Here is a 14,300-nt window from a genome sequence, read left to right as displayed (position 1 = left end):
CGGATCCGAGTCCGTCCGGTATGTATACTATGTACTTTTAATTCGTTAGCTTTATCCACTCGCCCTGGCGCTAGCCGCGACAGGCCTTCTGAACAGACAGTAGGAGATATAGAGCACAGAAAAAAGAATGCTCAGCACAGTGACGTATTGAATAGACGGAAAGTCGTTGCTGTTCCCCCGCGGAACCGGAATGTTAAGTCTGGTGCTGTTGCGGTGCTTGAAGACAGTGTCCGCCGTAAAGTATGCCTCGAACCCCATGCCCTTGGAGTAGAAAGGGTTCTCCGCTATGTCCGCCGAGCCTGTGTCACACGCTTCGAAGACATATGGCCGCAAAGGGACCACCTCGTAGCGCCTGCCAGGCCCCGGGCGCGCGTACCGCGAGTGGAGCTGCACGCGGTTCACCCGGCCCGGCTCGAGCGCGTAGATAACCTCGGAGCCCCACGCCTCCACCTTGTACTCGGGTAGCTCCAGATCGTCCTCCCCGAACAGAAGCTCGGGCGGCTGCTGGAACTTGTCCACAAACAGCTGTGCAGGAAGCTGCAGAAAGACGTGATGCGCACACGCAGGCCCCGAGGCGCTGACGGACGACAGATCCACCTCTATCACAGGGTGGAGCGTCACCGGCTGCACCAGCTCGATGCCAACGGCCGGTTCGGGCATATGCACGTGCGCAGGCTTGTACATTAGCAGCGTCTTCTGGCATGTATCTGTGCGTCCGGACCCGTCGCGCAGCCAGGTGCAGCGAAAGCCCGACAGACTCACGTCCGCGCCGTCGGAGATCTCCGGGTAGAACACGCCCGTCTCGACCTTCGCCTCGTCCGTGCCCCCGGCCGCCGCAGTCAGCGCCACAGTCTCCCCCGCGCGCAGGGCGCAGTACTCGTCCACGCGCACCTGGCGCCCCAGCTCGATGTCGTAGGCGCACTCCGCCCACCGCAGCGCCTCTGGCTGCACCGCCAGCTCCCGCGGCCACCACGCCCGCACCGCGTCAAGCTCCAGCTGCGCGCTGTGAAACACCGCCTGCCCACGCGCCTGCACAAAGTCACGTGACACATGCGCCCCGCCCTCCACGTACACACTCAGCCCCGCCGCCAGCTGCGGCGACACCTCGCTCACCGTGCGCCCGCCGCTCCACGTCACCCGCACCCGCGGCCCACCCGCCGCGGCCCACGTCCGCCGCGTCTGCACCACCTCGCCGCCCCGCGCGTGCACCGTGATGGCCGTGGCGTTCTGCTCCGCCCCGGCCCGCCACGCCTCCTCCGACTCGAATAGCACCGTTTGCCGCACCGATTGCATCTGTCCTCGCTGCCTGGTCCTGACTCCCTGGCTCGCTGCCTGCTCGCCCGTGGGCTGTGTGTTTAAGCCTCGAGGCCTGCCTCCGGACACCGCGCTCCTGGCGCACCGCCGCGCGTACCCAGCCCCCGGCGTCATACGCCGCAGCCGCATGGCTGCCTAAAGGGCCCTGCCTTCCATGCGTTCTTGGGGGGGATCTTTGAGCGTGCAGCCTGCCTCCGCGAAACCCAATCTGGTGACCCCGCCCATCTCTTTCCTTTTAGTAGGCTATGACGGAAGAGCGTAGGCCATCAAGCAATTATTCCTCGATTTGGAAAGCTCAGGTATTAAAAGAACAGGAGATTTAGAATTTTTTTACACATTAAATACCTCATAACAGTAACAGGAGAAGGCGGCTGAGGACGCAGAGGGCGTGTGGAAGTGCTGATAGTGTTAGGTACCTTAGCGTGCCGGTGTTCGTTCGTTTGAAGGTTGCTTGGGGCTTTGCAGCAGGAAGGGACCGGGCTTTTTGCGAGCAGCAGGAAGCTAGGCGGACAGGCATGAGCGCAGTGCAGGTGCGCGGGCAGGACGCGGTGCGCGGGCACCGCCACAAACGGTCTTTTGCGATCTCTGGGGACTTTGATTTTGGAGGGGTGGCGAGCGGCGGCGGCGGGCGCGGGCGGGTGGCGGCGGCGGGGCCACGGTTTTTCATCTCGGAGGAGTCGCGGTTCAGCGCGGGCTGCGGCGGCGTGCCGGACGCGATCATCGACCTGGACGCGGCACTGAGCACGCGGGTGCCGGGGCACCGGCGGTCGGAGTCTGCGCCGGCGGAGGTGCCGGAGCGGGGGCGGCTGTCGGCGTCGCCACGGATCGAGGAGGCGTGTCGTGAGGAGGAGGAGGAGCCGGAGGAGCGGCCGGGGCTGCTGGAAGTGCCGGGTGCGGCGCGCGCGCACGGCGCGCGGCGGGGGCCGCCGGGGCGGGACCGCTACGACACAGATGGGCTAAAGATGAGCAAACAAAAGCAGCGTTACTTCAGCTACACGCGACAGTACTCACTGTCGCAGACGGCCGTGTCTGCTTCACCTGTGTCGTCGGCAGGTTCGTCTGTGTCGCTGCAGAATTTGTCGACAGCGAGCACGCCGATCACGAGCGCAATGCGATCGTCGACTCCTGTCGAGGTTCCGGACTCGCAGCTGGAGCTTCTATGAGGCAGGCACGCGGGTCTGGCGCGCTTCGAAACGGTGCCTGCCAGCCAGCCTGAAAACCAGACGAGTCGGCGGCACTCACAGGCAGGACCGGCCACATGGCGGCACTTGCTTTCGCGGACAACGTCTGTGCCAGCGGCCATCCTGCAGGGCATGCAGGCAGCGCGCGCGCCTCTTGCGTGAGGGCGCGATGTCAGCTGTCTGCCGTGATACGGGAGCCTAGGGCGAACCGTTTGCTAAATTGCGCTGTCCAAGTTCATACACGGGTGCCGCATGTACTATATTATTGCAACGCCAGCATAAGGGGGAGGCGCTTTGTCAGATAAAGCTCTATATATGCCCGGAATCTAGAGCGCTCGATACTCGTTGCATAGCCGTGGGGGCTGGATGGGCGTCATATGGGTTCTCTTGTGTCATGCCGAAGAGGTTTTCATAGCTGTATTATGAATCTTAAAGTGCTCGACCTTAGAGAAGCTCAAGCCCGAGCCATGTGTGTCCACCAGTTACATCTGCGGCGCTGTGGCGGAACAGGGCGGTTTGCATATTGTATTAACAGTAGAGTAATGTATGTGTTATTATATGTCAGCGATCGGGGCACTGTGCCCGCTGCCTGCAGGTGCCGTCCGCCGGTAGCCGCGGGGCCGGTGTCGAGGCCGCGCCCGCCGCCGCGTGAATTTGGAAGCTGTTCAGATCGATCACAGGGACTGCGATGCTAGCCCCCCCGTGCAATTTATACACATAAATATGTAGTTAGAGACCTCGATGACAGTCATGATGCGGCGCCATTGATTCCCATGTGCCCGCCTATAAATAGTTGCAGCGTCGGCTGCCATCCTGACGCATTTATTTCAATTCCAAGGCGTCGAGCTCCAGCTTCTCCTTGGCCGCGGCCTCCGCCTCCAGCAAGTATGGCAACAGGTACGACTTGTCCTCCTCTGGCTTAGTCCATTTGTGCTTTGGCAGGAGATGGTGTGTTAGCTCTAGCTGGTGAGCCTGTATGATACGGAACACACGCGCGTAGGACTCCTCCTCCGGAAGTCTTCTGAGCGCGGTCTGCACAATGTCGTTCTCCTCAGCAATGAGATCGTCAAACTTTAGACCTAGCTGTCTGTAGCCGGACAGCTTCACAAACTGCTGTGCCACTGGTACCGCTATCTTGGATAGCGTTGGCGACTTGAGGATGTAGTCACCCATTCTGACGATCGAAGAGAATGATTGAGGCATCGCTGAATGTTCTTATCGCTTCCGCTGCTCGAGTTTTAGGCCGCTCTGTGGGGGGCTCACGTTTAAGCACAACGCTACGCTGCGAAAACGTCCACTGGGAATATCGCACTTCAACAAAAAGAAAACCAAGTTCCTCGGTGCAGAGACATCCAAATACTTCGATATCATTGGACGAAGGTCACATGACCATAATAGACACAGAGCTACGCTCACAATATATAGAGGCACTCTACGATGGCACGGGCAGCACGCTCAGTAGTCGTACTCGTCCGGCTTGTTGCCCGCCGTGTTCGGGAACCCGCACTCGAGCAGCAGCTGTGCCAGGCGCTCCGGGGCCGCGAGGATCTCCTCGTGGACGTCGGGCCACTTGACGAGCACCAGGCCGGCATAGCCGGTGGCATTGAAGCCGATGCGGGCGCTCTCGCACGTAGCACGCGAACGAGGCACAGCACAGAGCCAGCGAGCGGTCAGTAGAATGTTGTAGGCGGGGCGGAGCGTTGGCTTGGCGTCGGTCCAGTTCTGGAAAAAGGTCAGGACACGCTGCAGCAGCGCAGCGTAGGTCATCGCCAGCAGCTCGCCGTCGACGGCAGCGCGCTCGCGCGGCAGCGGGATCACAAAGTGCGCGAATGGCACGTGCGCATCCTGCAGCGGCTCGCGGTTGGGCCCGGGCGTGAAGTGCGCCTCGCCGGCGCAGAGCCGGTCCTGGAATGGCGAGAAGTGGGCCGGCAGGCGAAGCAGTTGCAGGTGCTTGTGGTCCACGGACGAGCCGCTGTTCGCGCCGCAGTTGAAGAAGACCATGTGGCGCACGCCGCCCGCCTCGTCGTCCATGTCCCGCACCAGCGCGTACGCCGTCTCGAGGTCCTCCGGCTGCAGCGGCGCCGTCTGCGCCGCGTACTCGCGCGTCACCAGCAGCGCGTGTCCCGGGGTGACGGGGAACTTGTTCAGTACCAACCGGTGCGGGCCCACGTTCTCCAGCACCGTCAGCTCTGGCTCCGCCTTCGCAAATGGGTCCTCCTTGAGCTCCTCCGACCCGCGTTCCGGCTTCTGCTGCAGAGAGGGCGCGTACGACACCACGTATTGCATCCCGCTAGCTTCGTCCCGGACCGCCGTTTGCGTCGTCTCGGTGAATTGCACATGGCCGCTCGCTACCGCAGCCTCATACTTGGCTTGCACCAGCTCCCGCACGTCGTCTGGGATCGTGATTGTCATCTTACGTTTCTTTTAGCCTTACGTCCTATATCTGTCAGCGGTAGTCGATGATCCCAGTTTCTCTAGGATGCACTTAAACGACGAAGTTCACGACAGCGGGGTGAACACGCGCACACGCCGATAGCCAGACGCACGCAGAGCCCCCTGCGTACCGTAGCGCGGTGGCGTACAAGGGACCGGGCCTCGCGGGCCTGTCGCCTGCAGTGCGTTGGCCATATGGGCGGATGGCCAAGGGACGAATGTGATGACTGCGATGTACAGATGTTATGTAAGAGTGCGTATTCGAGTTTTCCGATATGGCCACCACCTGGTCACAGTATTCCTGCGAGGGCCCCGCGTGACGGTCAAGCATGAGTAAAGACATCGAGTATCCTTGTGCTGGGTGGAAGGAGGAAGGCCTTCTGACAATTGCCATCGACATCGGCGGATCTCTAGCGAAACTTGTGTTCGCGCCGCCCGAGTCCAACAAATTGATCTTCGAGACGGTGGAGACGGAAAAGCTGGACGAATTCATCCGTTTGCTGCACGAGGTGGTGGAACGGTACAACAAGGGCGACTATGGATCAACAATGATTGTGGCGACGGGCGGCGGGGCGTTCAAATTCTACGACGTGCTGCTGTCGGAATTTCCGGGCGTGTCAGATATCCTCCGGCTGGACGAGATGGACTGCCTGACGAAGGGGTTGGACTTCTTCATCCACAAGGTGCCCTACGAGGTGTTCACATACAACGACCTGGACGGCGAAGGCACGGTGGATGCGGTGGCGGATGATGAGATGTACCCGTACATGCTAGTGAACATAGGATCCGGGGTCTCGATTCTGAAGGTGGAGTCGCCCAACGAGTGCATGCGTGTGGGCGGCTCGTCATTGGGCGGCGGCACGTTGTGGGGACTACTGTCGCTAATTACTGGGGCGAAGACGTACGACGAGATGCTGGCCTGGGCAAACCAGGGCAATAACGCGAACGTGGACATGTTGGTAGGCGACATATACGGCACCGACTATGCGAAGATCGGCCTGAAATCCAGTAATATTGCATCGTCGTTCGGGAAGGTCTTCCAACGGGAGAGCGTCACCGCGCCCTCGGCGGGCCTGACTTCGGCGTCTGCGACCTCGACGTGTGAGATCCGAGATCGAAATGAGAAATTCAGCAACGCGGATATTTCCAAGTCCCTCTTGTACGCAATCTCCAACAACATCGGCCAGATTGCGTACCTGCAGGCCAAGATCCACAACGTCAAAAAGATATACTTTGGCGGGTCTTATATTCGCGGCCATTTGACCACCATGAACACATTGAGCTACGCCATAAACTTCTGGTCGAAAGGTAGTAAGCAAGCCTTCTTCCTGAGGCATGAAGGCTATCTGGGCGCCATGGGCGCATTTCTTGCAGCACAGAAAAAGTAGTCCATATCAGGGTACGTATTACGGTTAATTTATGTCATCTTCAACCCGATCTGCCGGTTGCAGGCTCGTGGCAGCTAGAAGAAAGAGAAAGCTAGTCTTCAGGATATAATTCAGGAGCCTATCAATGGACCTGGGCCTGCGGTACTGCTTGTTGGTGGGTTATGAAGTCCACGACGCGCCGCACATCCGATGTACCCAAGAACCGTTTATTGAGATCCTGCGTATTATTTTCAAGATCGGCTGCAGGGAGCTTGTCGTTGAAGAGCTGGATATTGGAGATTTGGTCGCCAGAAATAGCAAGCACATATATCGTATCAGCGACCTGAAACTGTATTTTCCCAGTCCGCGGATATAGCTCCAGGTCTCTTATCTTCGTAGTATCGACGAATTGTTTTTTCCACATGCTATCAAGTAACCGGTACGTGACGAACTTCTCAGACGCATCTAAATCCGGGGCGCGGTTACCGGAAGACTTTGTGACTTCCGACAAAGACTTCCGTGTATCCTCCAGCACTCGCAGTTGTTCTTTTAGATGAAGCTTTTGTTGCAGGAAGTGATCCACGGACTTCCACTTCTGGTAGGTTTCTTCTAATGGGCCGAGCTCAACGTTGCCTTCATCCGTCGTGCTGCGTAAAGTCTCCAACTCATTTAGCAGTCCCCAGCATCGTTCAATGCCGTTGCTCACCTCTAGACATTCCTCTTTCACTTTTTCGTTCGCGTCAATCACTTTAGTCGTCTGCTCTGTAATATTGCCGTTCAGCGAAATGATTTCGTTCTCCAAATGTCGCAGTTCCTCTTGTTCCAGCTGGCACACCTCTTCGGCCAACCTTGCGTACCTCGAATCGGCCACGGACTTTATGTCCAGCAGTTGATCGTTGTCAGATATGGTGTAGCGCAGAAAATTGTCCAGCGTCTCTTGTTCCAGATGCGTGACCTTCAGGACCTCGGCAAGCTGCTTAAACTGTTGCACTGATACTGCAATACCGCGGGGGTCAATGTGAACATTCGCAGCGTCTTTCTTTATCGGCGTGACAAAGCTGTTCTCCTCGGCGATCTGTATAATGCTCTGATGTAGTTCTTCTAATGCGCCCAGTCGTTGGCGTTCCTGCTGCACTAAAACCTGTTCACTCACGTGGGCTGTCTGCTCTCCCAGCTTTCGAATATCATTGGCGTATCCAGACTGCCCGCTGGTATCTTTCGTGCTCATCGCGTTGGCTGCTAGCTGCCCCCAAGAGTTCACGCAAGCCTCAAGTTTCTTTTCTCAATGGAAGCACGATTTTCACAAGAAAATACTAAAATAGCCTGAGGCACCCGGCATTCGCTGACTCGCTTAAGTGGTAGTACGAGACTTGCCCAGTAACTGCTGTGTTGATGGCGTACGCTATCGGGATCAACCCTAGGTAATGTGATCATGCGCGATAGAAAGAGCTCCATAGTCCGGGTAATGATATAAATTATATAAAAAGGCCAAGCCGTGGGCCAGCTCCAGGAATGTCCTCGAAACCAAGGCGCTCCACAGCCAATATTGTCGCATAAGTTGTTAGCGTCATGCTCTAGTTGCCTAACTCCGCTACCCACCAGAAAACTTCTGCCATGGCAAGCCGGTGGATGCAGATCCGAGGCTTGCACCAAGCTCACTCAACTGGAATACCCTTCTCCCCCATGAATACAGGCATAAACTTAAGTTGACTGGGCAGGTTATCCGTATAGGAAAACCATTTCGGTGCCTTTTCGATGTGTCAATATGCTGAGAATAATGCCCCCAAAAATGGAGACATGGGCATTACATCGAGCTTGGTACGGTATAAGTGCTTTGATTCCCAGGTGGCGGGGCGCGGTTCAGAGACAGCGTTGATGACTTTGTGGCGGTGTGCTGTGGCACCGGCATCTGCGGCTGCGAGTTTCTGGGAGTATTTTCCAGTGCTTCACGCCACGGGTCGCTATCGGGGTACATGTGTAGAAAAGAGAACGGTTGAGATATAACTATGTAGCGGTGGGCCGTGCGGTAGTTCTGGGGTCACCGCCGCCATGCCGCCAGAGCCAGAGCGCGTCGATCGCGTAGTTGCGCACGCTCAGGTGACGGCAGGTCCTCTCATCGGCCGCCAGCTGCAAGGCCTCAATGACCGCTGCAGACTTGACAAGATCCCAGAACATGTAGTATATCTTTGAAGTGATGCCCTCAACACCACCCTCCTCCTGGTAGAGTTCTGCATCCACTGAGGGCACCAGCTGGTAGTAGGATTGCTTACCCAGTTTGTAGAGGATACGCCCAAGTGTCTGGATAGCAATACAACGTTGAGCAGGGAACGTGGATCGGGACAAATGTTGCAACTCAGGAATGGTATAGCCTGCTAAATGGGGGTTCTCCGAATGGTGATGAAGGCCGGTCTGTGTGGAAGACACTTCCCGGTGCGGAGGGACCATGTGGCCCTTAAAGTCGAAGCGGCATTCCGCAACATCCGAGAGCTCAGACGCAAGAGGCTGCTCAGGCTCAGCTGCCCTCATCCATTCCAGCTTATCTATCTCCTTCGGAAGATCCGGAAAGTATTTCTCGTGCAGCTGCTCATCAAAGTTGGGGTCGTTGATGTCCAGTCTGGGCGCCACAGTCTCATTGCGGACGAAGTGGATATCTCGTAGCAAGTCCTCGTCCTTCATATGGTCCATCTGCTGAATGAACTGGTATTCCTGGGGCGCGATGTCGTCCGCATCCTCCAGCGGCGCTGGCAGGTCGTACGTGGGCGCGGCCTCTGGCATCGAAGCCTGTGGCGCGCCTAGCGCGGCGTCGACGGTCGCGTCATCCAGGCGCGGCATCATCGGCTCCTCGCGGGTGCCGCCCACCCACGTGCCTGCCGCTCCCTCGACTTCCGCCACTAAGGGCGCCGTTCCGTCCGCTGCTGCACGTGCATCCAACCGACGGTACAACGCCTGCACGACCTTGGGGTCCAGGCTCTCTAACAGCTCGCGGCGCTCTGCCGTCCGCTGCTCCTCCGACAGCCCCTCGATGTACGCCATGTTTTCCTTGTGGATCTTCTCCGCCTCGCTTGCGGCGAGGGCCGCCGCGGGCGGCCTGCGCTGCCCATTCTTCTTCTGCAGCCGTTGGCGCCAGCTAGATATCGCTGCCGGGCGGTACAGCTCAGGAAACCCCCGTGGCTGCACACCGTCCGGCGCTGGCGCCTCCGCCGGTGCCGTCTCACGCTCTACGATCTCTCCCACAACGTCCATCCTGCGCCTTGGCCCCGCAGCTCTGCGCCGTCAGCACGTCCTGCAAATTTCGCCGCGAGGATCAAAGATCACGGTGTACGGACTCCGGGTCACGGCGCACCCCCCCTGCCCTCATGCCGGTGGCGTCATACCCCGCCTCGCCTGCAATACCTGCTCGGAGTGGTTTCAGCTCGATGTCGTACGAGCTCTGGTAGACCACGTACAGCGCGTGCACCAAACACGGCAGGAACCCCACCACGTAGAGCGCCATGCTTGCCAGAAATGGCCTACTCCACGCCCCACGCTTAACGCCCACCGTCACTGGTGGCATGAAAATAGCTACTAACACTAGCATCCAATCGCGCCAATCCATTTCGCGCCTGACTGACTGCCTGTAGCTTGGTCGCCTAACTGGAGCAAGGAACCCGTGCCCTCGTGCCGCGACGCGCCTGTCGATCGCTAATATACTGTGAGCGCGGTCCCGCGGCAGATCGCGACCACAAATTCCTGGCGATGGGCCACGAGCGTACATAGTGATCCATATGTACCCCGCGGGTGTGGCGACAGGGTGGCGGAGCACTTGTCGGACCTGTGTGGCCACAGGTCCTGCAACAGACGGCCCCGGAGGCGTCAGGGGCCAGAAGATGACTCTAGACAATTGTTGGCGCAGCTGACGCCGTGGTCCCGCACCCAGATTCCAGTGCGGCGGTTGTTTCTTTTGTCCACTTTTCTGTGGCCGGAGGTAAACGAGCCTAGACCCTACTTTGTTTCTTTTCCGCACGGCGATGGGTTTCGCGCGCTTGGCGCTATCTGTCGATGTTCAGAAAGATATCTCCACAGACGCGGACGCAGCGCATCCGCGAGACCCACCTTCCGGTTCGGGAGACCGTCCAATATCCGAAATCGTCTGGAAAATTACGACGAACACACTAGTCGCCATGGACGCAGAACCACAAGTTACTTTTTCCGACTGTGCCATAACGAATTTTTGTATATAAATCGCCCTCATGGCAGATAAATTTCGGATCCCATCTCAGACAGTGTGCTAAGCAAACACAAAACAACATCAGAAATGCAAGTCAAGTCCGTCCTAGCCCTATTCGCCGCTGCCTCTATTGTCAACGCCCACGAGGGCCATCACAGCAACAACACCACCAACGCGTCCTCCTCCTCTTCTGCCAGCTCGATCGCTACTGGCGCTGCTGCCGTTAACGGTCTAGGCGCTGGTGTCTTCGGTGCCGCCGTTGCCGCCGGTATTGCCGCTTTGTTCTAAGCACAAACTTTCCCATCTTCTGTGATGTAATTTAGGACCGGGGGCGACCCCTGCAGGGCGCCTACCGGCGTCTCTGTTGATTTATAGTTCATATTCTAATATTTTTTAATTTTAATACACTAAGTCGGTCCGCTTTCTAGGAATTTACAAGTAGTTCCTGCGTCAGGTACGCCGCATGTCACTTTGTGGGCCGCCGTTATGTGGCTGCGGCCGTTATGTGGCTGCGGGGCAGGCAGTGCCATGTTTGGCTTATTCGGCCGTTGGGTCATTTGTCCTTGTCAGGCTGCACGACTCGCACGTGACTCGCACGTGACCAATGACACGTGACAGAGCTGGGACATGGCTGATACTTAGCAAGGACCGCTGCTGTAACAGCGCCATTCTTGAAGTGCAAGTCTGCATGTGTGTTCCGCAGCGAGCACAACGGGAAGGACTGCGTGAGAGCGACGCGCAGCAATGGGCAATGTCAAGAGCAGCCTGCAGGACTGCATCGAGCTGGACGAATCTATGCTGAGCATACGGACTGACTCGCCCGCTGGCTACAATCCGAAATTCGTCTTTATTCGTCGCACGCTGTACTTACTGGTGGACGAGGAGCTGACCCGCAGCGGCAAGTTCATAATCTCGCTGCGAGAGCTGGAGTCGGAGGGGCTTCTGGACTATAAGTTTGTCAACGGCACGGGCCAGAACGCACCGATTGTTATCAAACAGATCAAGAACTCGTCGAAGTACGTATTGAACTTCCACCCGAGCATGAAGGAGGGTGTACACAAGTTCACCATCCGGTTTGACAAAAAACGCATATGCCGCGTGTACATCTATTGCGAGCGCGCGAAGGAAGATGCGGGAGATGCGGCCCCCACGGTACCCGCACCGTCAACTGCTCCCGCCGGCTCGCCGACCCCGGCACCCGCGCCGAATACGCGTAATCCGGCGGGGATGACTGCGGTGTCGGCTGTGGTGTCTGCTGCTGCGCCTGCGACAGCACCTGCCACTGTGCATACGACCCCGCCATCGCCGCCGCCGCCGCCACCAGGCTTACATGATCCTGTACCAAACTTTATCCAAGATGGTCCGCAGTTTCGGACGCAGTTGGCGAACTGGGAGTCTATCTTATTTTTGTTTAGGTCGCACCTGAAGTCGCTCTACGAACGCTCAACAAAGCTCAAGGAGCTGCTACAGATGACATCGAAGGAATTTAACCTCCTGTCTAATGACTTTAATGAGCTGCATTGTATCCTAAAAGACCAGCCTGTTTCTTCGGTGTTTCGGCACCTGCTCCTCTCTTCTTCCTCCGTGTGTGTTTCGCAGGCAAGGTTAATGATGAAGAAAGCTACTGCCTCCCAGGAAGATCTAGCCTCCGCTATACAGCAGTATTTGAATACCATTGATTTAAAAGCCGTATCATCTAGTAAGAAACAGTATCATGATCAGGCAAAGGATTTCTACTCGTATGTTGGCAAGAACCTGTCACAGAAATCCGACAGCAAGTTGCTTCCTCGGAGGATTCAATTTGAACTTCAGAGGTTTGACTATTTTCACTCTCTACTCCAGTATGTTGTAGGATGTAACGCTCGTGATTTTGCTGTGTCACTTGCGAGGTTTCAATCTTCGATCGACCCTAATAATAAAAATACAAACATGCACCTCGTGAAGAAGTATCGTTCCCATTTCTTACCATTTAACAAGATAAAGAGCCAACAGCGCATAAGGCTTTCTAAAGTGTCCAACTATTCTGACTTGAATGACTTCTACCAACTTGCATCAGCTACCTCAGAACCAAATAAGCCCCTCAAAGAAGGACTCTTATGGTCCTACAGGAATAATGGATGGCATAAACAGTGGGTGGTACTACAAGGATCACAGCTCTCAGAATATTCCGATTGGAAGACGAAAGCTAAGGTGCTCAGCCGACCGGCCATTAATTTGACGTTTGTGTGTGTTAAACGTTCGGAGAAAAAGCCTAACGGATTTGATATCATAACTACCGACGGCGAGGCTCGTTCTTTCCAAGCAGAGTCAGAGGATGAAATGAAGCAGTGGCTGTATGCGCTTCACTCTGCTGTCGGGATAATAGCCATTGAGGAGACAGATGAGAACAAAGATCCATTGTCTATTGTCCGTAATGCGGATCCGTCAAATAGTGCATGCTGTGACTGTCGGAGCGATAAGCAAGTTGAATGGATATCTCTGAATATTCTATGTGTTGTTTGCATCAACTGTTCTGGTGTTCATCGATCCCTGGGGGCGCATGTATCTAAGATGCGCTCTTTAACTCTAGACTCATTCTCAAGCCCTGAATCTCTCCAACTTCTGAAATGTGTTTCAAACCAGAATGTCAATAGTCTTTATGAATCAGAGGACTTGCCACCTATTTTCCCTGAAAATTCGATCGATCAGAGGAAAAGCTATATCACAGACAAATACGTCAGTAAGAAATACGTTAATCGTACCGAGGATATTTCAAAGCTGCACATCTCCTTGATCAAAGCAATTCATTTAGAAAGTATCTACCTTCTGCAGAAATGTTTTGCGGAAGGAGTATCCTTGTGTGAAGACTACTGGCTTCAGAATGATGGTAATGATTCCTTGTTCCAATATTCCTTAAAGCATTGGGAAGGCACTAAGGAGAATCCAGTGTTTACTGTCACCGAATTCCTAGTACTGAATGGGCTACATGTGGACGATCTTCCAACATCTCATGAGCATCGTGCTCTATGGTCTCCTGGGCAGCTTTCATACTGGTCGTCGAAATACAAGAATCACAATTGCTTACACAATCGTGTAGGTGCCAAAAAGTTACCAGAGGTCCCTACTTCAGCGGCAATATCGCTTCATACGAGAAACCCTAGACATACCACAGACTTTACAGACTCTATATGCAGTCCAGATATTCCTTCTAGTGCCGAAGGCAGCTCGAAGAATGATGGCCAATCAGCTCCGGGGCCTGCAACTACACGCAGTCGGAGATGGAGTGTTGGCATGGGTCAACATATGGCGGGAACTACCAGCCACCATTTTACGTCACCGATTTTGGGAAAATCTAGACACTTGAAGTTCCCCAAAATCCAAAAATGAGAGGATCTGTCAGTTGTTTTTGTTCCGCGTTATACTGCTGTTCCTGTTCACCGTTTTTATCATTGTTGGTGACTGTTTTTGTTGCGGCGTCAGCCGTTCCCATCCGGGAAATAGTGACAGACAGCAACGACAGTCATCTGACTGACGGAGGACACAAATCTTAGAAGACTTATTGCCTTACTTCTTGTGGATGTAGGTTTTAAGTACAGTGCACCACATAATCGAAGCCTATTCCTTTTCTCTAATTGCAAAATTTTTTAAAAGAGAGCCATGTTAAATAGTCTTTCTCTTTTTTTTTAGAGTAACATACTAATATCTAATCCAATTATTCCTTGACAGAACAATAAGACAAGAAAATACACTCAGGCTCCTATCCATTATTCCGTTATTGCTACGGCTATCTGCTACTATTCTTTTCTTTGCTTTTATATA

General features: G+C 55.4%; 10 protein-coding genes and 1 non-coding gene across 11 annotated transcripts; 5 read left to right on the top strand and 6 right to left on the bottom strand.

The window, feature by feature from the left end:
* Positions 1–51: 51 nt before the first annotated feature.
* PBN1 (Pbn1p) lies at positions 52–1,443 on the bottom strand (the record flags this gene model as incomplete). Its single annotated transcript, NM_212417.2, has 1 exon — positions 52–1,443. One exon carries the CDS (start codon positions 1,441–1,443, stop codon positions 52–54), a length of 1,392 nt encoding a protein of 463 aa, NP_986281.2.
* A 386-nt stretch (positions 1,444–1,829) lies between these two features.
* On the top strand, positions 1,830–2,477 carry AGOS_AFR732C (AFR732Cp; the record flags this gene model as incomplete). Its single annotated transcript, NM_212416.1, has 1 exon — positions 1,830–2,477. One exon carries the CDS (start codon positions 1,830–1,832, stop codon positions 2,475–2,477), a length of 648 nt encoding a protein of 215 aa, NP_986280.1.
* An 840-nt stretch (positions 2,478–3,317) lies between these two features.
* Positions 3,318–3,698, bottom strand: QCR7 (ubiquinol--cytochrome-c reductase subunit 7; the record flags this gene model as incomplete). Its single annotated transcript, NM_212415.1, has 1 exon — positions 3,318–3,698. The coding sequence occupies one exon, from the start codon at positions 3,696–3,698 to the stop codon at positions 3,318–3,320; it is 381 nt and encodes a 126-aa protein (NP_986279.1).
* A 252-nt stretch (positions 3,699–3,950) lies between these two features.
* APA2 (bifunctional AP-4-A phosphorylase/ADP sulfurylase) lies at positions 3,951–4,907 on the bottom strand (the record flags this gene model as incomplete). Its single annotated transcript, NM_212414.2, has 1 exon — positions 3,951–4,907. One exon carries the CDS (start codon positions 4,905–4,907, stop codon positions 3,951–3,953), a length of 957 nt encoding a protein of 318 aa, NP_986278.2.
* Positions 4,908–5,257: 350 nt separating this feature from the next.
* Positions 5,258–6,316, top strand: CAB1 (pantothenate kinase; the record flags this gene model as incomplete). Its single annotated transcript, NM_212413.2, has 1 exon — positions 5,258–6,316. The coding sequence occupies one exon, from the start codon at positions 5,258–5,260 to the stop codon at positions 6,314–6,316; it is 1,059 nt and encodes a 352-aa protein (NP_986277.2).
* A 121-nt stretch (positions 6,317–6,437) lies between these two features.
* Positions 6,438–7,523, bottom strand: KRE28 (Kre28p; the record flags this gene model as incomplete). The annotated part of the gene is made up of 1 exon (NM_212412.2): positions 6,438–7,523. The coding sequence occupies one exon, from the start codon at positions 7,521–7,523 to the stop codon at positions 6,438–6,440; it is 1,086 nt and encodes a 361-aa protein (NP_986276.2).
* A 26-nt stretch (positions 7,524–7,549) lies between these two features.
* Positions 7,550–8,297, top strand: AGOS_AgSNR84. Its single transcript, NR_149431.1, has one exon. It is a non-coding gene; the product is annotated as an AgSNR84 (small nuclear RNA).
* A 2-nt stretch (positions 8,298–8,299) lies between these two features.
* On the bottom strand, positions 8,300–9,538 carry RBA50 (Rba50p; the record flags this gene model as incomplete). The annotated part of the gene is made up of 1 exon (NM_212411.2): positions 8,300–9,538. The coding sequence occupies one exon, from the start codon at positions 9,536–9,538 to the stop codon at positions 8,300–8,302; it is 1,239 nt and encodes a 412-aa protein (NP_986275.2).
* A 61-nt stretch (positions 9,539–9,599) lies between these two features.
* On the bottom strand, positions 9,600–10,049 carry SNA2 (Sna2p; the record flags this gene model as incomplete). Its single annotated transcript, NM_212410.1, has 1 exon — positions 9,600–10,049. The coding sequence occupies one exon, from the start codon at positions 10,047–10,049 to the stop codon at positions 9,600–9,602; it is 450 nt and encodes a 149-aa protein (NP_986274.1).
* Positions 10,050–10,589: 540 nt separating this feature from the next.
* Positions 10,590–10,790, top strand: AGOS_AFR725CA (uncharacterized protein; the record flags this gene model as incomplete). Its single annotated transcript, NM_001355343.1, has 1 exon — positions 10,590–10,790. One exon carries the CDS (start codon positions 10,590–10,592, stop codon positions 10,788–10,790), a length of 201 nt encoding a protein of 66 aa, NP_001342227.1.
* A 456-nt stretch (positions 10,791–11,246) lies between these two features.
* On the top strand, positions 11,247–13,868 carry AGE1 (GTPase-activating protein AGE1; the record flags this gene model as incomplete). The annotated part of the gene is made up of 1 exon (NM_212409.1): positions 11,247–13,868. One exon carries the CDS (start codon positions 11,247–11,249, stop codon positions 13,866–13,868), a length of 2,622 nt encoding a protein of 873 aa, NP_986273.1.
* Between the last annotated feature and the right edge of the window lie 432 nt (positions 13,869–14,300).

The sequence above is a fragment of the Eremothecium gossypii genome, chromosome VI, assembly GCF_000091025.4.
Source record: "Eremothecium gossypii ATCC 10895 chromosome VI, complete sequence".
In the NCBI taxonomy this organism is placed as follows: domain Eukaryota; kingdom Fungi; phylum Ascomycota; class Saccharomycetes; order Saccharomycetales; family Saccharomycetaceae; genus Eremothecium; species Eremothecium gossypii.
The sequence above is the reverse complement of the archived record's forward strand: the minus strand, read 5'-3'. Positions and strand labels throughout refer to the sequence as shown.